General features: G+C 36.9%; 1 protein-coding gene across 2 annotated transcripts; it reads left to right on the top strand.

Annotated features, from left to right (window-relative positions):
- The first annotated feature begins 509 nt into the window (after positions 1-509).
- On the top strand, positions 510-12,729 carry LOC121246200. 2 transcript variants are annotated; one of them, XM_041144259.1, is made up of 5 exons: positions 510-1,300; positions 1,338-2,302; positions 2,634-2,969; positions 3,292-3,383; positions 11,612-12,729. In XM_041144259.1, the coding sequence occupies exons 2-5, from the start codon at positions 1,364-1,366 to the stop codon at positions 12,477-12,479; spliced, it is 2,235 nt and encodes a 744-aa protein (XP_041000193.1). In that variant the 5' UTR covers positions 510-1,300; positions 1,338-1,363; the 3' UTR covers positions 12,480-12,729. The 2 variants fall into 2 exon arrangements, with proteins under 2 accessions (XP_041000193.1, XP_041000192.1); XM_041144258.1 differs by having other exon boundaries at positions 510-2,302.
- Positions 12,730-26,082: the final 13,353 nt, after the last annotated feature.

Raw genomic sequence — 26,082 nt, 5'->3', positions numbered from 1 at the left:
TAATAAATAAACAAATGAGAAAAACGGAGGCATTGTCCAAAACAAAACAGAGACAAAATGAATAAAATAATAGAAGCTTTGGCGATGTGACATTGTTCCTACCGCCCCCATCACATACGGCACATGCACCCATTTGCGTGAACTCGAATAAATAAATAAAGAATTAAAGCCCATAAATAAAAATAAATAAAACAATGATTAAAATTAATAATGATTCAAAGGAAACATCCTCCTTGTACAGAATTCTGAAAGTAAATAAATAAGAAGTTAAATAACTTCTGAAAATTAGTAAAGCTTTTAGTTTTTCTGCTAATGTCCTCGTTCAGTTCCAACCAACAATTGCTGTGACCCTTTTGGCTTCACTTGCTCACCAAAACTCCTTAAGCACCCGCTCAGAAAGAAGAGTGCGCCGCACTTTCCGCACACACCGCATGCAAATTTTTTTTCTTTAAACGTAGTACAGGGTGTGCTGCGCACAGTAACTGCAATAAATATTTTACCCAGAAAGGATGGAACCCAACGAAGCCAAAGTGGGTCAGATTCCAATTCCTGTATAACTTCCCCCATCGTTTTAAGTGCGTGTGCACATGTTTGTGTGTGTCACCGTCTCGTCTCAGCTCAGAGAGTCAGGCTCTGACACTTTGTTGTTTCATTTTCATTGTTTTTATGCATTAAACAACCGTGTTATAAGCCTGATATCGATGATACCCCCTTGCACCCTTTTCTCTGTTTCCTGCAAATTTTCAGCACATCCCATGTTCGGTACAGACAATTTTCAAGACCCTTCTCCATATTTTCTTCCAGAAAAGTGCCTTTTACCCTTCCGTATTTTCTGTTTTGGCTCTCTAGACTAGAGTCTATAAGACTACATGCCCGGCCAAAAATTTTCCCGCACATTCGTTCATCTATAATTTTGCAAAGAAGAGAGTTCAATTTTTAATATCAGTCTGAGTACTTTTCTCCTCTGGGTTGTTGAGTACCTTTGTTCTCCATCCCCCAAGCTGTAGACAACTATTACTACCCATTGTTGGAACCCAAATATTTAATTTCTGTGTATTGGGTTCTATCATTAAGGGTTTTTTTTTTCGGTTTTTGTACAAAAAGTTCAGACCTTCCAAATCTACATCTCCAAACCTTTAAGGGCGTGAGGTTTTTTTCAATTTTCCATGGTAAACACTGTTTGTGAAACGGATTTCATCTGGGTCTGAAGTATAATCCCAGTTTGCCTACTCTGCAAGCCGTCAAAGTCCACTGATTTGATTCCTTGTCTCAAACCAGGGTATTGAGAGAGATGTTGAAGGTATCTAAAGTATAACAATTTCTGCAAGGGTTTTCAGTCTAATGCAAATTGAAGGCCCCGAACATGGCCAATCTTGTTCCCGGTGTCCTCCTCAGGCTTCTGCAGCACATGAACACAGATATAAAGGTTGCCGGAGAGCACAGGTCGTTGCTACTGCAAGTTGTGAGCATTGTTCCGGCGCTTGCAGGCGGTGAGTTGTTCCCAAACAAAGGCTTTTACCTCAAGGTTTCGGATTCCTCTCATGCCACTTATGTATCTCTCCCTGATGAGCATGATGATCTGATTCTTAGTGACAAGATCCAACTGGGTCAGTTTATTCACGTTGACCGCCTCCAAGCCGCCTCACCTGTCCCGATTCTTCGCGGGGTTAGGCCGGTTCCAGGGCGCCACCCTTGTGTGGGCAGCCCTGAAGATATTGTTGCGACTCACTCATTGGGATTTCTGAATAATAATTCATCTCCAGGCTTGAAATCTGAGAAAGTGAAATCAGCTAAGAAAATCTTGCGGAATAACCATGTTGGGGAAAAGGAGAAAGTGAGATTGAATAGTAGTGTCAAAGAGGAGAAATCGGATAAGAAAATTGGATCTTTTGCAAAATCAAAGTCACAACCAACGAAACCAGCTTTGAGTTTGGATGTAAAGAAGGAATCTTTGGCGAGATTGAAGTCGCTTAATTCACGGTCTATTCCTTCGTCTCCTACAAGTTGTTATTCGTTGCCGACGTCTTTTGAGAAGTTTGCCACCGGGGTCAAGCAGCAGGCAGAGATTAAGAGAGCTAAGTTGGGAGTGGTGGAAAAGGTGAATGCTTTGCGCACGGCGAGTCCCCTTCCCTCTGGAAGGAAGGTGTCCATTGGAAACCCGATTAAAACTTTTGTCCAAGGAATTGAGCTGGGGGCCAAGGCTCTGAGGAAGAGCTGGGATGGGAATATGGAAGTGAAAAGTAGAGATAGTTCCAAACTGAGGGCCACCAAACATGATCTGAAGCCTGACGTACGGAGTTCTGTAAGTTCTATCATTCTTTACTAAGATTTTCAATAGAATTGGAGTTGGATCAATTTACTCATCCTTTCAAATGCTTCTGAGGCAAACAATGCAAGCAGTTACAAACAAAAAATAGTCAAGAAAGCCAGTTATGCCCCTATCTATAATTATCATCTATGTGTGGGTAATCCATTTTTTCATTTTGATATGATTTACGACTATGTGTGGGTAATCAATTTTTTTCTGAATTTCTCCGATGGTTTTGTTGCCTTCTTTCGCTTTCTTTTTCCATCCTTCGAACTTCTTGTCAAACGACTATAATTATCATCGTCCATATATATGTATTTGCCAGACTCCTAGATTAAGCACGTCATCAAGGATAAGTACATCATCAAGAATAAGCACATCAAGCGACAGATTACCGCCTAAAGAGGAGAATACGGTCCAGTCATCTGGTAGGTTATCTAAAGGAGAGGTTAGGGTTCAAATGTCTCCAAAAAAGGTTTCTGCGACTTTGGGGGATCAAGAAAAAGTAAGCAAGCAAACTTCTGCTGGAAAGAAGTCATCAGAAGTTTCCAGTAATGGACTGCCAGGAAACATGGTTAAGGTTTCCCTAAGTAGTAGAAGATTGATGGATGGAAGTGCTTCATGGGCTTCACTCCCTTCTTGTCTTGCAAAGCTCGGAAAGGTATAAACTCCGTGCCTTTTTGTAGATATCTATTACATATATATCTCAAGCTATTATATATGAAATGATCCTCTGATATAGCAATATTTTACTTCATTACTGGAATGGGTCTTGATGGTCAAAAGATTTCTAAATCCATCTGCAAGTGAAAAAGAAAGTTGCCCCTGAGTGTTTATGTTTGTTGTCCCACGGATCGGATATTTCATTCACCCTGTACATTATATTATAAATTCCTACTTAAATGATACCCATTTTGGAACATAAGTTCTACGACTTCGCAATTTCTGTCTCTTATCCTATTCTTCCACATTCATTATGACAGGAAGTTATGAAGAACAGAGATGCTGCACAGCTGGCAGCAATAGAGGCTATACAAGAGGCTTCTGCTGCAGAGAACTTACTTCAATGTCTTAGGTACACATACTTAAAAGGATAATAAATAACTGCTAAATGTTAAAGTAGAAGTATCTTTATTATGAGGGAACGTTTAATTAATCAGTGGCTTATGATTCCTATTAAAGAAATTTCAAAGTATCCCTTTGCCAAGACTATTTAGTATCATATGCTAGATTAAACATTACTGACATTACCCTGTAGGCATCAGCATGTAAATTTTGTTTTTTGAATATCTTGAACTTATGGGACATATCAATTGTAGTGTGTGAGTTAATTGTAGTCCATCATGTCACAGATTACTTCAGTTCCTCTTTGGGTAGTAATAGGAGTTGATCGGCTAGTATATATGAAATTGTCAGTGCTGTTGGGGTAATAATTGTTATACAGAGCTGTACATTGCGAAAAATGGTGTTGACTCTGCTTGATCCAAATGCTTTAGTGTTTGCATTGAAAAACATAGGCTTAAAAGTGAGAGTTAGCAGAGAAATTGGTGGTTTTGGTGGGACTATGAATATAGTAGTGCATTAACATTTTGTTATACTGTATGTGATGGCAGAAAGATTACTATATATTGGTAGAGTGAAAGTGACATCTACCAACCTAGGAAAGCTGGCGCAAACATGAGTTTCTAGCAGCCCAAAACTGAGCAACTTGAGATGGCTTAATTAGGGTAAGTTTGGGTAATGAGATGAGATGAGAAATTCTCAAAACTTCTCACAATTTCCTTCCCAAACATCACTCAAACACAAAACACTTCAATTTCAAATCTTCAACTTTTTCATGTAATCATTACCTAATCATTACAAGTTTTACAAATTTAAAAACAAAACCAAAAAATCAATATAACTTTTTCATACTTCGAAACAAAAGTATATTAAAAAAAATATATTCAAACAATTTTTTAACTTTATAATATTTTTATTCAACTTTTTCTCTCTTTTCCCAAAACCCAATAAAACATCTTAACTCAAATCATTTCACTGTTATTCACAAAATTCTAAGATACTCCAAGTGTCCAAACGAGCCTAGGCTTGCAATTATATACAGATGATATTGCCATTGTGCAGTACAGTGGCAAAATTATTTGAGAAGCTTTCTTAGCCCATATTTAAGACAAGTATTATAAAATTTTTTTTCATAAGATAAAGTTAATAATCAAGAAAGAGAAACATTTCTTTTAAGTTTAAAGGAGGCACCCATCTGCCATAAGAGAGGGTTTATTAATAAAATTGCTCTTTCTTTCCTCCTAAAAAGGGAAACACTGACATTGTCAAGGTACCCTAGGGAGTATACTTCAAATACACCTAATGGGGGAGGGAAAAGAGGTAAAAAATGTCTGGAAACTAAAGATAGGAAGACAAAGGCGGGCTGCAATCCGGAAAATATAAATCCTCGAGTTCTTCCACAGTCCTTGAGTTATCTTCAAAACTTCGATAATTTGTTTCCCTGCTAAGCAAATTAAGAACATTTTTCATGATGCTTCCATGGGAGGACTCTCAAACCGCCCTTTCCAATATGCTAACAGATCCACCACCTGTTTAGGCACCACTCTTTTTAGCCCTAATAGTTTAAGCACAGCTTGCCACAAAGAGGTGGCTACCTCACAGTGAAATAAGAGGTGATCCATTGATTCTCCATCCCACTTGTGCATACAACACCATTCAATGTAACATCTCTTCCTTGAATTGTCCAGGGTAAGGATCTTCCCCAATTCAGCCGTCCAGACAGTCTTGACAAAAAAATGCTGATCTTCAGGGAGTCTTATTCCTCTAAATGGTCTTCCATGGAATAAAGATGTTCTTATATGGGACTAATGCATAAAGGAATGACTTAACTTCAAACACCCTTGGCTTGAATATGCTCCAACATAGCTTGTCTGCACTAGCTTGTCTCTTTCTGAACACATAAAGCTAAGCATGAAAAGAGGTATAGCAACCACCCCCAATCATGTGCTGCGCGTGTAAACCCTACTTCCAATTGAGGAGAGCCATTAAGTGAATGCTTGAATGTAAAAATTTTAGGAAGTTTTTTATGAATAGTGAAGAAATCAAGTTGAAAAAATTGAGGAGAGCCATTAAGATGAAACTTGCGGGTCCCACCTTCAAAATATGTTTAAATGATGAAACATTTATTATTTAAATAAAAAATTAAAAAAAAAAGGGAAAGACGGTGGCCACCCCTTGGGTGGCCCAGACAAGCCGCCCATGGTGATCCCGGGGTGGCCCAACCACCAAGCCACCACCGGGTGGCCATGCGGTGGCCAGATTCAATTTTATCTTAAGTTATGCATTTTAATGGAAGAAAGGATAAGTTTTTGAGTGAGGTGTTTTTGAGAGTTTTGTATGTTTGGGAAAAAATTGAACAATAGATGGAAAATATCTCTTGCCAAACATGGCCCAAAAGCTGTATTCTACTACTGATGCCTCCTTGATCCTAGCCAGGTTGAAGATTCTTTGTGGGGCTGATATTTGCACCATACATCAAATTAGAACTTTGTCCAAGAACCATCACCCGTCTGAAATCTATTTTCAATCTTGATACTGCTTCGAAAAAAAAGGAACATGCTGCACAAAGAGCATAGGTGTTCGAGGTGTGCCTCACTAAATTTCAGTGTATCATCCGTAAACAAGTGTGATATAAGAACATATCTAGCAAACAACAATATAAACTGGAATTGGATGGTAAAAACTAAGTGGGCATTTGGAGTTTTTTTATCTCTAGCAAATTGAAGTCTAGACTCAGACACAAACCTCCCTTTCTCAGGCAAGGCAGGTCTTTTGGAGGCCTTGTGCATGGCTTCTTCCAAAGTTGGGGGTTTTCTTGCATATGAAGTGATTGCATACTGTTTTTAACCCTTTAAGATCAAATAATGTCTTGACTTTCTTCTCCTATGTTGTGATTTAATCTTTGTGCTCTTGAATTCACTTTTTGCATTGTAATAGATCATCCATCTATGTGATACCTCGAACTTAGAATACATAATTAAGAAAACTTACAAAAACAATTAAGGTCATACAGCACCACTCGGCATTGGACCTTATAAGAATCCAAACTTGAAGTAAACAAAAATTGACATATAAACAATGGCACCCTGGCAAGGACACAAACACTTGACCTTGAATAAGCCAATTCTCTTAAACGAGCATAAGACACGTAATTGTTGAACGATGATCAAATCTTCTGTGCGTGTCAAGCACAATAAGGCATGGCATGGCACAGGTGATGGTCAAATGTTAGGCACTGACAACCGAACATTGCCTTGTACCATCTGGATATTTACAAGCTAGAATGACATGTTGCATACCATGTTAAACAAAATGGTGTAGCATTCTATGCATGACAGACACTGACCTTCTGAATGTTAACGTTCAGCACCCAGACACTGTCACTTCAGCATAACCCTCTGCCGCAAGTTAGGCCTGACACGTCCAAGCATCATGATATACTATCTAGATATTATATGAGCCCCAAGGCTGACTCACCCCAAACTCTCGTTCAAAAATTCTCTTGGACTGCCATTATGAGTTTTTTTTTAAGTGAAAAATAATCTTATTGATAGAAATGAAAATAGGCGTAGCCCAAGTACATAGTACGTATATAAGAAGAGAAAACACCTAATCAAGAACTAGAAATAGGTACAAGAAAATCATGAAAGCTGAGTCCGTTAAAATCTATAGCAATTGCCCATGACATCATTATGAGTTTGAGCAAATTTTTTAATTCCTGTTCTAGTGACCTTTCTGGTTAGGTATCAGAATATTTCGATACCGGTAAACCTTTTTTTTTTTTTTGTGTGTGTTTTGGCGTATGGTTCATACTGCATATAATAACAATAATTCCTCATTATCTATCAACTTACAAAAAAAAAAAAAAAAAAAAAAGGGCACCATTAAATATAGGAAATTCATATTTCATAAAATTTAATTTGTCATTTGTAAAACAAGTGAACAACAAATAAAGTCTTCTATGATACTTCCCAAGTTAAGTCTGTATGATGTCATGCTATTCAGATCACATTTGGTTGTAGTTGATTGTTCACTTTAAAGTTCTTGGTCAAGAATAAAAGCATGACCTCATAGACTTCATTAAACACCATCTCTCCATAATTATGCTACCATAGTTTTAGTATTGGACTATTCAATGAATACCCTTATCTTTTGAAGTAAAATATTGGATGCATTATTTGACTCCACTGTATATATGCGAAGTATTTATTTATTTATTTATTTGTAAGTATTTCATATAAGTTAAATGATCTTAGAGGGATATTTTGGACATTTTATATCATGACTCATACAAAAATAATAAGAGATGCTTCTAATCAAAATGGTAATTTAAACAAATTGAGTCCTAGTTGCCTAAAAAACTGCATGAAGTTTCAAAACATTTGCCCTGATTTCTGTCAGAAAAAAAGTGTCTTGATTTAAGTGACAAATGAGTAAAACATTGGAAACATATCTTTATTTTTGTTAAAAAAAAAAAAATAGTATTTCTTGTGTGGTCAATGAAACATGTGAAGACAACTTTTTGGCTTCAACCCGCACTTCATTAAATTCGAGCTCCATTTACAAATGTTGCTCTGTGCCTTCCACAAAATCATGTGTTGTCACCGAGTGAAAATCTCAGCAGAAATTTTCAGAATTCGAACAGAATGGTTAGAACAGTTTGGAATAGTCGGAAATTTAGAGCAGTGGTATGAATGACCCAAAAAAAATTTAAAACATAAGTTTTGAGTGTTCCTTGCGAGTCTGTGTATAAAGAAAAGTTGTAACACTTGAGGTGGTTGTTGAAGGAGCATTGGAAAAAGATGGGAGCGCCATCTTCACAAAAAGGAAATTAATATATATATATATATATATCTATATATATCTTTGTTTAACAGTTTTTCACAAAAAAATTATCTTTATCCCCCTGATTAACTACAAGGGTGAGTAAACTCTTGCAAAACCCCTGACCATTTTTCTCGAGTGTGATCTTAGATTAGGTTTAATGCTTAAAATATTATCATTTTGTAGAAGACATCATGCTCAGTCACATTTTCATTAGAAAACACATTTTTGTTCTAATATGCAAGGCCAATGTAGAAATATGATGTTTTTACATGAAAGTGAGTGACCCTAGGACTCAGAATGTAGTCAAAATGGAGTTTTGGTTGGGTTTTGAACCCAAAACATGTCAAACCTGAGACTTGCAAGAAGTATGAATGGTCTTCGAATAAGTAATGTAGAAATTGGATAGTTGCCATTTTCGAAGTCATCTGTCTGAATGAGAATAGTTAAATATTAGACAAAACACCTTGGATGGAGCACTGTTTAGACTTGGTCAAATGACCCAACTCCAAAATGAACAATAACACTGTTTTGAGGAGAAAAGACCAGTTGAAAGGTAGTGTAGGATTTAGATCATTCTTTTAGCTTTGAATATGTTAATCAAGTACTACCTATTGCAAATGAGGTATGATTTGAAGGGAATACTTTTGAAGAAGATAGGAGAATTGCAAGTGTAAACATACTGACCTACTAGTTACAAACTAGTTTTAGATAACATGCTTTTATATAGTAATTATGAACGCATTTTTACATTCGGTTACCAGCCTTAATTTTATTTATGATCATGACTTATGCAAGAAAATACCAAATACCTCTATGAAACATGCTTTCAAACATGCATTAAGTATGATAATTGTAACACTCCGCTCCCCAATAAAGTCATTTTTAGAATAAAATCAATAACGTCTCATGTGCTTATAAAAAATAACTTATTAAACTAGAAATCATAAAACCGAGCATAACATAAACTGTCTAGGCCACTGTGACGGCTCCCTGGACTAAGTCCTATCTTTTCATAAATATTCTGACTTGGGGTGGTTTAAAAACATAAAACAACTAAAATGAGTTGATGACTCAGTAAGAAATCCATCATAACGTAAACATACTTAACAAAAAGTTTTCATAAAATATTTCATGCTGAGAATTAAAATCATGATTGTTCATAAATATGCTGATGACATGCATGACTTATTTATCTGAATTAACTTACTTATCAATCAGTGATGATTTTAAATTGAAATAAACTGCTAATGGCAGATCTTTAAATTCTAAAAGGAGTATAACTCGTTCAATAAATATTAAATGGTATTTAACATTGTTATTGAGTCTAATTAAAACTCCTAATCAACCTCAATAATTTATAACTCGTGGGCTTATTCAATATGGCCCATTAAATATAATTTAGGCCCAATAAAATTATCAATATTCTGACTTTAGAATTATTGGGCCGGGTCATTACAATAATAAACTTGTGATTGATGAGATGTGAATTCGGCCAAACGGGGATGATAGTCTTGGCAACACTCAACGGTCACGTGTTGGGGGGGGGGGGGTCGGTGGTGGTGAAGTACGCTGGGCAAAAACTCAAAGGCTAAGTGGGGTAATACGCTTTGCAACCCAACTGAACATGTGTTACATGCTACTGTCAGTATGATATTTGGCATGCATATTTGCCAGGATGTTTTGAATTATCTTGTCTTAAATTGTTATGTTGAAAATAGAACTTTTACAAAGAGGGCTTATAATCACTTCGATTGGGCAGTTGGTATTGACATACTAAGTTGTGGACTCATCTTTGCACCTTTAAATCGTGGTAGTTTTGCAAATGAGGTGGGCGAAGCTGTAAGAGAAGAAGACCTATTTTGGTTGATAGATTTTTAACCTTAAGGCTGATAGTCTGGCCTTGATTATATTAAGACTGGATTCTATGCCCATGGTCGCATTTGCATCAAACTCTATTTATTAATGAAGTATTTTGGCTAGCAATCTGGTGTTATCTATAGTTTATGTAATGTTTCTCAAATGAAAACAAATTTATAATTTTCTGCAGCAACAATTACTCCAAAGGTTATGGTAACACAATTAAATAACTGTAATTGTACGGTCATGCCAGCCAGGCATTGCAATCAATGTGCTTAACTTCCCATGATAACTCAATGACTGATGTTGTTAGATAATTTTATTCTAAGGAATCTAGGGCATGGAAAAGCTAGAATTGGAAGGGATGCTTTGAATTTGAAGTTCTTAGGCATCACCTGAATGGGAAGGACTCACTTTTCTCAACCTCTTCGATCTTGATTCAAGTTAAGAGCAGTATGCTCATATAATAGAGTCGTGGAAAAGATTATCTTTGGTTATAGGGGTGAAAATACAAGATAGAAGAAGAAATGATCAAGTTCAGGTGAATTAAATGTAGCTCTGGTTGAATGGAAGATTGTACAAAAGAATCGATGGCTTGATCTTGTCAGGTGAAAACTTATTGCTATACAATTCCAGGGTTCTTTGTATGAAGTGAATAGCACTACAAGGGGTTAAGAATGTGGGTCAAGACAGGGAAAAGGCATGACTAATGAAAAAAAATCAAGGATATCATTCACATGAAACATATTTGTATGAGTGAGTGCATTCACATGAAAACATGGTGTTGGTGCAGCCATATTAATCGGGCTATAGAGCTTTTTCTTATATGGAGCTAACTAGACTGGGTTTTGAAGATCAAGGATAGCATTCACATGAAACATGGAGTTGGTGCCACCATTTTGAGGAATTGGGTGGTAGAGCCTTTTCTCATGTGGCTACAATGTACAAATGACAGGCCTGCAAAGCAGAAGTCCCTATTATTGCGAGTGGTTGGATATAAAAGAAGTATTGGAATGGTTTGAGGAATATCTGAATTTCAACCATCCTGGCATTTCCTCTCCCATAGTAGGAGCAAAGGTAGATATCCGTGCTCTGGAAGCCTCAATAAACTTGGGAATGTGATAAAGTATATTTTCATTTTTTTATTAGCCTAAGGTTTATTCATTAAGAAGGGAGAACCTTTAAGATCCCATAGAATAGTGTGAGGGCTCAAGTAGAGGGGTGGACCAGCCTCAAACTGATTGATCCTTTCCTCTTTAGTGTGCTAATTTTGGGGCTTTGTTCATCTTGGGATACTACTCAATATTCAGCTTACCTTGATCTGTAGATAAATATCAGTTTTCTACACATGATGGAAATGTTGGGACTCTGATAATTAGGCAAAATGAATTGTGCTTCTATTTGTAGCTGAAATTCAATCCTACGCACCTGTCATCTTTTATATTCATTTTTTTGGAAGGGTATTCGTATGTTTACATTTTTCGTTATCATACAACATCTGTAAACTGCTTGCAAATATATTACTTATATTTCTTCTGACATAATGTTTCTCTGCAGCATATATTCTGAGTTAAGTACCTCTGCTAAGGAAGATAACCCTCAGCCGGCAGTTGAACAGTTCTTGACTCTTCATGCAAGCTTAAATAATGCTTGCATGGTTGCTGATTCCCTATCAAAATTTCGTTCTGGGGGTGCATCCCCAGATCATGAAGAAAACCTGTCAGAAGAAGCACTAAAGTTGATATCCAACAGGCGAAAACATGCAGCTTCATGGGTCGAAGCTGCATTGGCAACCAATCTGTCACTCTTTTCAGTTTTTAGCAAAGACCCTACCTTGACTCGAGATGCAGCTCCAACTCCCACTCAAAGTCAAAAGGCCATTCCAGTAAATCAACCAGTATTAGTACTAGAAAATTCTACCAAGAATACCTCAGCAAAAAGCCAAGGCAAAGCCCGCCAAGCCATCGGTTCTAAGTTTGCCCAAGGAACTCCTCGCCGGCTAGGGGATGTGTCATCCATAAGCCAGAAGCTGCAGGCCCAACCTCCACCAGAGTGGGTTAGAGGAATTGGCATTGAAGAGGCAGTTGACTTGGCTGAAATGTTGCAACTGCAGTCCAAGGATTGGTTTTTGGGATACGTGGAGAGGTTCTTGGATGCTGATGTGGACACATCAGCCTTATCAGATAATGGTCAAATAGCAGGGATGTTGACTCAGCTCAAGAGTGTGAATGACTGGCTGGACAAGATTGGATCAAGCAAGGATGGAGGAGAATCACCCCATATTTCGGCTGAGACAATTGACAGGTTGAGAAAGAAGATCTACGAGTACCTCCTTACCCATGTTGAATCAGCTGCTGCTGCACTTGGTGGTGGTTCACAATTGTCACCACTATTCCAAACACAAGAAACCAAAGTTAGAAGGTGACATAGTTTTAGCTTAAACACAAAAGTGGTGTTTGCATTTCACTGTGGTACAACCCCATGGCATCCTAGTTCAGTATATTTGTTCGTGTAAATATATCCTACATGGGTTTTGGGTATATATGGGGTAATTAGTTTTTAACAGGAAAAAGAATTTGAAGAGGAGCATGGATTCTTTTGTTTTTTGTTTTCGTTTGTTGGGTTTTGTTCGATGAAACAATACAAGATTGAAGCTATCCAGAAAAAGTTATCTTTACAATAGGTTCATTGCCAGGAGAACTGGTGTGGAAAAGATAATTAAACATTGCTGTATTACAATGGACTTAAACATTCCTGTCTATCATATTTTAACGAGAGAGAATTAAATGATTCTCGTGAAAATACACATCATAAGTTGAAATAAAACTCTTCAATGCTTGCCTCTCTTGTTAAAAAACCATATAATGACTTTCAACTAATTTACTTCATTGGATAAGACCATCTCTGATATTTTAAAAGAGTAGATTAATATTATATACAGTGTGCAAATGTTGCATACTTTTTTTGAAAAAGAATATAGTCTACTATTAAAAAATTATTATTATTTATATAGATTATATATTTACTCATTTTTTTTAAAGGAGTGTGCGATGCTTGTACATTTTATGATTGCAAATATCATTTCTCACAAGAGTAAATTATCCTTCACTCTAAATTTTATCATTCTAGTCACACCCACTAAAGTGTCACATATTATTTCTGGTTACAAGTGCTTCTGGAAACCTCCTACAATATTGTAAACTAGAACTAACTTAATCTCAACGAATGGCACAAGGTCTCGGGTGCAATTAGATAATGCAAAAAAGCGATGCAAGGGATGAAGCATAATTGAAGAAGGATGAATAAAAAAAAGAGGGTAAGAAGCGAATTGAGATGATGACATTGGATAAAGTTAGATAACGATCCTTAAAAGTTAGATGATAGATCATCCCTTCCTTTTTTTTTTTTTTTAACTGCCCTTAGAGATTTTAAAATTCAGCTATCTAGATCTTGATTAAAGGAAAACCAAGCATCAGAGAAAACTTAGGAACTTGTTGCAAGGTTAAAACCCCTCAAAAGGCAGAATATAAACCTTAACCAAAGTGGGAAACTCGAACGATGTGACCATCCACATCTACCTGAACTGAGCTTCTTCCATTAGCATGAAGATCTACTTCGGATAATTTACCTAGAGAACTTGTTCACATTGACCACTATCGTGGACAACTAATATGGGACATGTTAACTTCGACTCAATTGATGTGAAAACTTTATAAATGGGAAGGTTCGTCACGACCTGATCAAGATCAGAAGATACTACGACGTAGTGGAATTTATCTTATTAGAAGTCTCCTAAGGCTAATTCACGAAGTTATGGTTCTTGCACAAAACACTCCCCAAGGATTGTGGATATTTTCCACGAGCAAATATGGACAATCTTCTTTAGGTAGCAGGGCAGGAAACAGATTTATCAGTGCTGACGGGGGTTGGTACCCCTCAGCTATAGGCATGTTAAAAGGGAAACCTCGAGTTTCCTCAAACATATCACCATTATTCATTTTCTACCCATGGATGTGTCTATGTTAGAGACCCAACCTGTTTTCCCCATTTGCTAACATCAAATGACTATTGATAGTAATCATCAACAATACTCAAGGATAACTTCAAAAGTAATTCTCTTATTTTTTGGTGAAATCTGCTTGATAAAACCTAACCGCACCTCCGTAATTGTTGCTTGATAACTTCAATGATAATTGGCACTCGTGCACTCCCACAACCACCAGGAGGCGCGAAAACATTAATGCATGCTTCAAACTATCCCCATCAAATACCTTGCCTCACAAATTACTCCAGGGACAACTTTCTTGCCTTTAGCCCCAATTTTTACTTTCTTCGTTTCTATTTCTGGGACCACCTCTCTCAATTTTTGCCATCCTTCATTCTCTCCCGTGCCCAGGTGCTCCACTCTCATTCCCTTAGGCACTATCGGCTGAAGTGAGGAAATGAAACAAGTCTCCATGCCGCATGACTCTCTCATTTAGTTTTCTTTTCAAAAATGCCCTGCAGCCTATAAGCATAATATAAGTGTTTATCATTTGAAGGGCAAATATGAAACTTTTGTGTGCAAAATATTGGCATCAATTAATTTGGCATCCAGTACTAGAATTTGATGCATAATTAAGTGCGCAACTCTGTTGATGAGATGAATCACTCACTTCAGCTACTTAATTATGCATTTCTAACGCTTTATCATCTGTCGGAGTCAGAGCCGGTGGAGTTTTTGCCCACCCCTATAGCAAATCAAATTTCGACTACGTTAACGGACTAAAAGCTAATCTATCGCTGGATTCATGAAATTCTCCTAGGATTTCATGGTGTTTCTAAAGTCTAAAGAAATTCTTCCATTGAATTTTTTTTTCGGGTTTTTACACTTTGGAAGATCAATTCATTACCCCCGATATCTCCTTATATGATCTACTGGGCAACAAACGCGGGATTGCGGTTGGAAGTGGAGCATGGGGTGTGTTTTCAAAAAGCAAGAATTGCAGCTGGGTGGCTGGGACTATTTCACGAAGGGGCTATACACGGGTTTGGCGTCCTAGCAAGTGAAATGATTATTATTTTTTCGAACTTTTGAGGTTTTCTCAGCTCTATTCTCTAAGTGGAACAGGGGGATTTTCTTCCTTAGAATTATTTTTTGTTGAATAGCAATGCTTTTTGGAGTATTTACGTTTGTTTTTACATTGAGTATGGAAGACTAGTTTTATAACCTAAGTTGATGGAATAGCTTGAATTGGTTGTGGTTTCTTGTAATGGGAATCATCTCTGCACTTATTCATTCTCATTTACTATTTTGTTGATGGATTTATCTCAGAAATGACTTGAATCTCTTGCTCAAGATATGTTGTTGATGAAAGGCACATCAAATGCTTGAAAGAATGCAAGGATTCAATGCTCACTTGAATTTATATTTCCATTTATGAATTTCAGAAAAAAAATATGTTGAAGAACTTTGCAAATGAACTTCCAAAGTCAAAATCATCTGATTATAAATACCTTAGCTCGATTAATAATCGAGAAAACACCTGAAGCTTAGGTGTTTGTTTCTTTGATTAAATCATAATTTTCTACTACAAACTTTGTTCCCTTTCCTTTGTTGCAAAATTTCAGTTTTCATTTTACATTTCACACTAGCAAACACCATCTTAGAATGACACTCTACAAATCACAAACCCTTTTCTACCTTTGTACATAATCCATTTTACGTTTTCTTTTCAGAAGTATTAAAAATACAAAAACAATATTCATGACAATCCTCATTTGTTCATATACCAGAATTTCATTCCACCAACACTTGACATAAACCCTTTGTCCCTGTGGAATACGATCATGGATTCGTCAATGATACAACTTGACTCTTCTACACTTGGAAGAACACATTTGGAGCAACGCCAGCCGATGTCTGCTTCGATTCCGACTCCGTCAGAGTCGAAAAAATTGAAATCCGGAGTCGGAGTCGAACTTTTTGCAAAAAAAAAAAAACTGTTGGATTTGGAGTCGAAGCCAATATCCACTCCAACTAAATAGAAAATATCTGTTGCGATTTCCTTTTCCTTCTCCGAACAAATAAAGAAAGTCCACCTTTTTTGTCTATCTCAGTTTGTATATCTGCTTGTCAGCAGTCTATCATTGTCTATGTTAGTCTTTATATTTGTTTGTCAGCTATTTTTACCAGTCTATCTCAATCTATGTATCTGTTTGTTAGATGTTTTCAGCAGTCTGTCACCATCGTTTTACATGCTTTTCTTTGGGTTCAAAATTTAAATCACTGTCGAGCTTTGGGTTCCTTTTTTTTTTGGTTAGGGCCCCATGAATGTTATTATGTTAGCTTCGAGGTAGGTCTAGTATCTCCTCTTTTCAGCACCACCTACTCTTCTCCCTCTTTAGTTTTCATTTTCTATTTTTGTTGCCTCTTGCAGATGTCAGACGGACAAATAAACGATGGCTTTAGCAGTGTTGAGGATACCACCGTTTGATGGAACATGCCGATTGAGCCATCTCTCTCTCTCTCTCTCGCTCTCTCTCTCCCTCCCTTTGGGGCTCCGACTCTCCGATTCCGACTTCGGCAACTCTGACTCCCATCGGAATCGGAGTCTGAAATTATCTCCAACTGTCGGAGGTGGTCTTTCCGATGGAGGAGTCAGAGCCCACCCTTAATTTGGTAAGAGGGTGGATTTCCTTTTTTTGATTTATTTGAGGCACTTAAAATCATAATTTGGTGAAATGAGTTGCATCATTAAACTCGTATGAATATTTAGGATTTTATGGTTCAATAAAAAATTTTGAGTTTTTTAGTTGAAAAATAGGCCAATCAGAGAGTGCCGCATGACACCTAGTCCAAACAACCATCAAATCGCCATGTTGGATGTCCAAATCAGCCTATGATCACTAGGAAAGCTTTTGGACACATGACATCATCACAACCCTCCATTTGGAACTCACTGTAGACTTGTCAAGATGAGTATAAATGTGTAAGGTGGATGGAGTGAAAACCAAGCCAGTTAACATTTGGGAGTGTTGGTTAATTTTTATTGGAGGTTTGAAGGTTGCATGATGAGTTATTGGTGGTATGGTGCTCGATTTGGATAGATGTTGTTAAGCTCTGGAAGTTTGTGATGTTCTGTTGAAAAGTCTTGAAGATTTCAGTGCTATGGTGTATTGCTATGATTTTTATGCAAGTTCTTGGTTTGATTTATATCATATTAGGTTTTAATAAAATGGTTTTGCATGGTCCACTAAGTGTTAGAACCCCCCTTCAACATGAGATTTGTTTTGTTTTGTTTGTCATTTTAGCCTTAGAAACTTGGATCCATGGTTTTGATTTTCTAAACTCTTGTTCCTAAAGCTTTGATTTATGGATTAAGTTGGATTTTTAAAGCTTTATGACTAAGTTTTTGTTGGAATTTTGATAAACATGCAAAGAGTATGCTTTTATGCATGGTTTGGAGGATCTTGGGTTTATGGTTGTTTTGATTTTCCAAGATATATGTAATTTGGTGCTTAGATCAAGTTAGAAACTGAATGTGAGGTATATGGATGTGTTCTTGCAAGATGATATGTATGTAAATTAAGGATTTAGTCATTTTGACTCAAGGTCAAGCATGTTTTTTTTGGGCTTAAGGCTTTTAGTTCAAGCCCATTTTTTCATGTTGAGTAAGTTGAGTTTTGATACTTGGTCATGCATGTTATCCTTTAGGATTGAGTGATTAACATGTTAGGAGTTAAGTTTATTGAGCTTTTGGAGTCCTTGGTGTTGAAATGCAAGTGATAGTCTAAAAACACTAAGATTAGGTTCGGTTTGACCTAATCTTGATGTTTTGTATGATTATTTGAAATGGTGAGTTTATGTAAAAAATGCTTGATTTAGTGTATTGGCATGCTATTAGAACTAGGGATTTGATTTATATAAGTTGTTAAAATTGGGTCTAAGCATGATGATGTGTTTAAGGGCCAAATAGCAAACAAAACATGATTTTTAGCCTGTGTTAGGTTCGGCCTAGAGGAGTTTTTGTCGTAGGTTTGAGTTCTTGTCAATTCTATGGACTTAGAATAAAATTTACATGAGGTATGTAACTTTTGTAAATTTTGAGGCCCGTTTGCAATTCTTGAAAGTTTAGGGGCTAATTTGCAATTTTCCAAGGGTAGTTTGCAAATTAAGCTCTAAGTTTGTAAACTCTATTTTTATATGGTTTAGTGAGAAATTCTAACCCTAAAACGTCTCTCGTTTTAGCCCACGCTACATTAAGTACATTTTTGCTTCTTTATTTTTATATGTGAGAGGGTAAGATTCATGCATGTAGTTTCATGTTATAATTTATGTTTGTTTTGTTTGAAATGTTTATGCCATGCCATGCTGTTTTAATTATATGATTGTTATAGTTATAATGTTTAATGCCATGTTATTTTAATTATATGATTGTCCTATTCGCAATATTATGCCATGCCATGTCATTATGAGCATCGATCATGGACATCTGTCACATAGCACTAATACTTGTTATGAAGTATATGAGGCAGTCATAAAATATGTTTTAGTCAAGCATTAAACGTTGATCAAGCTAAGTTGTATTACGGTGAAGGGAATACGATTTTTCAGGTACTGCGGTAAAGGCATATGAGCTGCTAGGTACTACGGTGAAGGAGGTACATCTACCGTAATCCAAAGGGTACTCATTGTGAAGGCGTGTGAGCTGCTTGAGTTACCCTCTTAATAAGAATGGATGAAGTCAGTTTAGGCAAGCAAACATGCAATATTCATGATAGTTATGATGTTACTAAGTTGTGTTTTCATAAGCAAGTCCATGTTCATTAAGAATACATGTCATGTTTACTGTCACGCATGCTTAATTTTACAGTTGGTAGTTTAGGAGCATACTTACTGAGATATTATAAATCTCAATGTGGTAATCCCAGCTACCATTCCGGAGGTAGACGATGTGTCAGGGAATGGAGGAACAACGCACCTCATACTAGACGATGTCAAATAGGCCGAGAAGGAGCCTCGGGAAGCTTATGGATTCAATCCTCCGGTTTTTGGATATTATTTTGGAGCTGATAGTTGAGTTGTGTTAGTGGCTTGAAATTTAGATCAGATTTCTATTTGTCTATAACTATGGAGTTTTGTCTCCAGTACTATGTTATTTTGTTTACAGACTAGTTGGAAGAAGGAGGTGACTTTTGTTTATGTGAATATGAATGGAAAGTATTATGTTTTGGGATTAGCATTTTGGTACAATGTTTATTGTTAAAAAAAATTATCCACTGCGTTTACTGCATATTGTTAGAAGCATGCTAGGTGGTCTGCATTTTTAATTGTCATGAACAGGAGTATGTAACCTTGTGTTACATGTCCCGATACTTCAAACTCCGTCAAATCCCAAGCGGAGTTTGGTGGCGTCATACAAAGTGTCTTATGTTGTTAAGGATCAACGTTATAGGATATAAGGAGTTACAACATCCTAAAGAAGTCTCGATAGTCTATTTATTTAATGCTCTTGAAGCCTAATCATACAATATAACTTGTCGTTAGATGGACCCTAGTATGTAATTGGAGAATCAGGTTGCTGCTTATACTTTCATTTCATTGTGGTTCAACATTAGGATATGAAAGGGCTCTCAAGGAATACCTAGAAACTCTGTGATCTGTTGAGATTGTGATGGAGACACCCTTGACGTCAACATGTTGGACTTGTCTTTGAGCGTAATTGTTTCTTCAAACGTAGGTCATAATATTGTAATTTTGATCTAAAAATGATGGCTGAAAATATTAAAATAATAGAAAATCCTATATTGAAATAAATGATAAACTTAACATTCGAATGCATATATTTTACATTTGAATGGTACAAAATATCATTGGAATGCATAAATTTAATACTTGAGTGACACATATTAACCATTCAAATAGATTTCAATACCGTCCAAATGTAGATAGTTTACATGTAAATCCTCAATGCTTGAATGAGATCTATTTTCTGCTTACGTATGATATACATTCAAACATATAACTAAATGTTTATATGGAAAAACATTAGACAACGATGTAGAGATCGAAAAGGAAACATTTATTTAATAGTGTCTCACTAAATTAATATTAATTATATTTTGTTTATGATATATTTACACGTATAGCTAACACATTAATGAACTTAAAAAGACAATGCATAAATGATGTAGACTAGAAGCACAAAGAGAAGTATCCAAAAGTTGTTTAAAAAATGGGTAACAACGCAACACATTTGACATACATCCAAACTTGTAATCATTAAACATATTCTTTCTGATGCCCTCGACTTCTCACTTGGATTTTGATGGGTTGTCAAGACGTCGGCACATGTAACATTAGTTTACACACTCCATACTTTCATGACAGCAATATGTATGCTCCTAGCATGTTACTAATGGCATGAACAATTTGTAGTAGAAAGTAATAAGTCTAAGAATATTAGTGCCAGAGGAAAATTTTAAACCTCTAACACTGTATCAATAACATCATCCACAAGTCACAAATACAACCGTAAGTACCACTCTATCATTACATTTCCATGATAGTAGGTCGTCGATAAGAGGTCCACTTGGTGGCAACCCTGGCACCTTATTCAGTCATCCTCGTACGATTAAATGTCTTGCTGGAAACCTCCCTCTTGATACTGGTCTACAAAATCTATAGTTTGAAGATCGGCACCATAGTAGGACTACTACGTTGAGATTATAAAATCTCAACAATTTAGCCCGGAGACAATACTACTGATAGCATGCAATGACATATATCAGCATAGTTAAGTGAGTGCATGAGAATGAACTGCACCCAAGGAAACTTTTCTCCAGATTCTTCAACATCTTCATTCCCAGAATCCCCCATTTGTTCCTTATTAACCGTATGCCACGGCTTCCCTTGATGATCCATGTGCATGTCCTAGTTCCCTTCGTCATGGCTACGAGTAGCATCCATCAGTATGACTTCGTCTCAAGAACACTTAAGGCTTTGTATATCTGTTCTTCACCTCAAGCTTCTCAAGTCTCCACCAACCAAGAGGCAAGTTTTGCGACTCAAGATTGTTGCATTCTCATCCGAGGTTGTTGATAGCCCACTATCAACCCAACGGACACCACTCTATTATTAAATTTTCCAAAGTGGCCAGAGGAGTTTTGTAACAGCCTGCCATAAATTCAGTGGATGAATTTTTTTAGTTTTTAGGAACATCTTGAAAACCTCGGAAAGGTCTTACGAATCGAGCAATCACGTAGGTTTGAATTTGTCAGCATAGTCAGTTTCTGGCCTACCTACTCAGGTGTTAGAAATGTGATGTTATTTATTTGAGATACTTAGGAGTGTGAGAATGAGAAACAATTTGCACCATTAGTCTCAAATGAATATTTAGGATTTTATAGAGCAATAAAACGATTTTTGTTTTCCAGACAAGAGTTGTTTGAAAATGCGTTTTGATTTATTCGAGGCACTTAGGAGTCGGAATTTGCAAAACAAAGTGCACTCCTGGTATTGCAGGATTATTTAAGATTTTATGGTGCAAAGTTATTTTCACCATTTTTGGAGTGAATAGTAACTTTTGTATTAGCGCCATGTGTCACGCAGTCTAGTTGTTTTCAGATCACAGTTTGGAATGTTTAAATCAGCCTAGAGAAGTTTCATTTGGACACTTGATAAGATCTTAGCCACACTTAGTAAATAGTTTAGGACACTTGGCACCAAGAGGAACCATGAGATAGAAATGTGAAGGAAAGGAAGGAAAATCAACACTGTGATCATGCCACCTAAGTCAAACACTATTATATCCAATCATTCATTTTTGTGCCAAACTAAAGAGGGTTTCAACCCTAGTGAAACTCCAAATATTTGGAATCCAATTGAAACCCCAAATACCTTGTTGACACCGAAACCCTAAATGGTTTCCCAAACCTTAAATAAAGCCGGTTTTAGTTTGGTATTTAATCACTTGATTAAATCATTTCCACATACTATTAATCATTCAAATTCTTGTCGTTACACCCTTATCCATTCTTTTATGAGTTTCGATACTCATCATCCTCACATACCACACATGTAACACCCTGCCTAAAAAGCTCCTTAAGCCTTGACCTTAGTAGCCTTAATCTAGTTAATTAGGAGTTAAGCTATTTGAGAATAAAAATAATTTTGGATATTTGAGTTGGCAAGAGGACCGTATACTTTGGGTTTAGTAGAATTATTAGAAGATTCTAGTGCAATATTATTTTGAGGAAAAAGAAATTTTTAAAGCTTGATTGGTTTAGCAATATTATTTTGGAGAATTTTTAGTACTTTATTAATGTTAAGGATAAGAAGCCAAGAGGCCCATAAGGGAATGACACATGTCATATTGGATGGTTGTCACATTAATGGGCTAAGCAATTTGGGTTAAATATTTGATGGAATTGGAGAAGGCCCAAAGAGTGGTTTACGAAGGGTCCAAGCTTTTTGGGTATAAACGCTTAGGAGAGGCAATAAGATTTTAGGCCCTACTTGATGGACTTAAAGACTTTAGGGCTCTAATGCACGAAGGATGTGATAAGCTAAGGATAAGATGTTAAAAAGCCTTAGGCCCAACTTATGAGATATAAAGTTTTAAGCATATCTTGGAGGACACTAGAAAATAGGCCCAATGAAAAGGACATAAGGTCATTGGGCCTAACTTAGTAAGAGTGAAGGTATTAGGCCCAACTTATTAAGCTTGAAGGATTGGAAAAAGCAAGTCATTAGTGATTCTATTACGGCCTTTAGAACCTTAGGACATTTATGGGTCAAGCCTTAGAAGCCTTAAGACAAGCCTCATAGGAGTGCAAGATGTACACAGATGTGATGGCCCGAGTTTTGTCTAGGCTTGGCCCTTAGAATTTGTTCTAGGTTGCCATGGCATTTTAGGAGCTTTAGTTACTTTGGAAGGCTTTAGAACCTTTCATACAATAACTTAAGCCCAAGAAAAGAGTGGCCCTAGTTTACTTTGGGATTTTAGCCTTATTGGGAAACTTAGGCCCAATGGTTTGGGCCCATGATCCAATTCTAAGTTGCTAGTGTTATGTGTCCTGAGAATGTTATACCTTGAACCTAGACTTGAAAGTGGGTTAAGGGGGAAAGAGAGGTGTAGGAAAGCACCAAGATTGGCTTACACGCCTAGCCCATTGTTCTTTTGTCCAGAATTCAAGTTTCAAGGTAGGTTTCTTGGAAAGGGGAGCCTAGGGAAGTGATATGGGGTTTTTCTATAAGTTTTGCATAGGAAACTGAAGGGATACTTTTGAGATTTCGAATTTTGCTAGCTTTTGCCATGTGTCAAGCATGCACCAAGTTTCTAGAAGATTTTTTTGATGAGACTTTTGTGTCAAGGATAAATTTACCTATAGGGTTTCGGCTAGCATACTCCCAAGCATTTTATTCACTTGCCACTTGTCACTTAGTGCATTTTGGACCAATAGTATGTGAAAGGTCACCTAGGGAATGAATATTGGGAAGATGAAGCAACACCTTGGGAAAGGAAAAATGGAGGGGACGGCTAGGGCTATGGCACACGCCCAATGCCACTTGTCTTCCATGCCAAGAGTTACTTGTTGGGAATAGGAAAAGACATGCATGGTTTTACCAAGTTACCCCTTAAAAAGATATTTACTTGTTTAAGAAAAGGAAGGGCATAAGAGGGAAAAAGGGATTTTCGGCCAAGGAGAGAAGTCCAACACGCCACCTCTTAAGAATGTCCCTTCCCAATGCAATCTAAGTGGGGAACTCCAAGAGGCTTTTCGGTTTTAGAGAGAGGGAGAAGAAGAAACCTTGCCACTTGTCATACATGCAAGGGTTTTAATACAAACAAGGAGGGAAGTGAAGGGTCTTATATAAAGAGAAGGGTTCACGCCTATGAGGCTTTTCCCTTGCCATTTTTCAAATTTTGCATGAGTTTCCATTCTTTCCACACAATTCTCCCATGTTCCTTTGAAAGCTTTCAAATTTTCTTGTGTTTTCTCTCCAACCAAACAAGGAAGATTCTTGCAAGAGAAGGATTTCGACACTACCCAAGGATTAGCAAGGTAAGGATCGGCTTCTCTTAAGTCTTGCACATACACAAGTCTTTTCTCAATCCGAAAATGAGATTCAAATCTCATTAGACTTTGAGAAAGATAGAACACATGTACTTTCTACTATTTTCTTGGAAATAACCCAGGGTTTCGAAGAGAAACACTTGAGGCCGAATAGTGAAAGGGGAGATCATCCTCCATGTTTTGACTATCATGTGTATTCTTGCCTACCTTAGGTTTTGTTTTACCTTATGAGTGAAATGAAGGGGGTTTTAACCTAAAAACCCTAGAAGCCGAATGGTTTAAGACCAAGTGATGCCCCAGAAACACACATACACACTCAAGAACATGAGATAGGGTTTTAGATGCTCTTTCTAATATAGTATGTTCGGATTTATAGCTTGCTAGTATTCATTTACGAGGATTTTGTAAGTATACACTCAACTTACTCTTGGTTAATATTCGTATATGATTGTGTAAATCCTTCTATGGTATTTGATTGCTTTGTTTGCTATCTCTTGGTTGTTTGTTTGAATATGCTAATATGATCTTGAGTAACTCTAAGGAAGGAAATATATGTTTTGGATTTGTGATGAAAATGTTATGAAATGTTCCTATAAGTTTCGGCTTTCACTTTATTGAGGTTGATGGTTTATGCAATATGATGTTTCGGTTTGAACATGCTTTGAAAGTTTCGAACCTTGGTCAAAAACCTATGATTTCATGTTTGTGTCACTATATCTTGATTTCTATATTATATACTTGAAGTTTGGAACATGTTTAAGTAATGGATCTTCATGTTTTTGTGCCTATAAGTTTCAGGCTAAGCAAGTTCTCATGATTCCATATATGTATTATGATATCTCAAATGGTTTATGTTTTCATGCTATGAAATGAAAATGTTATGCTTGGTTATTTCATGCTCGGCATTCCAGATGTCATATGTCAAGTATAAGTATGCATGTTTAAGTCTCATGTCACATGCATTTGGGGAAAAGTATTTTTAAAAGAAAATGGTTTTAAAAACTATTTTCAAAGAAAATGTTGTTAAAGAAATTTTTTTATCATGACCCCAAGTGCTACGGCGGGGGACTGTCCTAGTGGAACTCCTCTGTCCACTCTGGAGTGCTTAAGAATGGAGTGGTAACCCTTGGGTCGACGAAGAAAAGTTGATGAGCCTCAAGTGAATTTTTTTTAAAGGATACCGGAGTGAGGAAGCACGTAACGCTAGTGGGTGCATAAGGCATGTAACTCGACGAAGTAAGGTCAAGTTAATATGATTCTTTATTTACGATGTATTCATCACGGTGTATGGACCGTTGATGGTGCGGTAACTAGCAGGAACACGCAGTGCAAGGAGGGGAGCCATGTTGTGTCTACCCTTTGAATAAGGATAAGAGCTTATAAGATAATGATCACTTGATGAAAATCTCGTGATATGATAAGGATCAGTCGATGTAAATATTGTGATATGTTCTAATAAGGCAAGTTCTGAATAAGTTCACGTGAATAAGAAAAGTTAAGAAATTTTCATGAAAAGTTTAAGTCTCTGTTACAAGTCTTTTGAAAAGGGTTAAGTGCATAAGTCAAGTTCTGGTTAAGGCATAAGTCAAGTACATGTCCATGCACGCATATAATGATATATATGCTTGTGTTAACTGTGGTATGTTGTGTGATTACTTCCTGAAATTTCTCGAAATCTTATTGTGGTAGTTTCCATTACCATTCCCCAACCGAAATGGTAGAAGTTGTTATAGGTGTAGAAGATGACTATGACCAAGAGGAAGAGGACGACACCTCCTCCTCCAGAGAGGATTGTGCCTAAGATGGCCATGAATCGGCCCGAGCCCTCCATCCTGGAGCGACTAGAGGCCATTGATCGAGAGATCACGGGTATACTTGAATTCATCGCAGAGTTCAAGCGGCGTAATAACCGGGATAAGGATAAGGTTTTGGAAAAGCGTGTGAAGCCCGAAGCTTTTTGAAGAGTA

This window comes from Juglans microcarpa x Juglans regia, chromosome 1S (assembly GCF_004785595.1).
Source record: "Juglans microcarpa x Juglans regia isolate MS1-56 chromosome 1S, Jm3101_v1.0, whole genome shotgun sequence".
NCBI lineage: Eukaryota > Viridiplantae > Streptophyta > Magnoliopsida > Fagales > Juglandaceae > Juglans > Juglans microcarpa x Juglans regia.
Note: the sequence above shows the minus strand (reverse complement) of the source record. Positions and strands in the feature narration are given on the sequence as shown.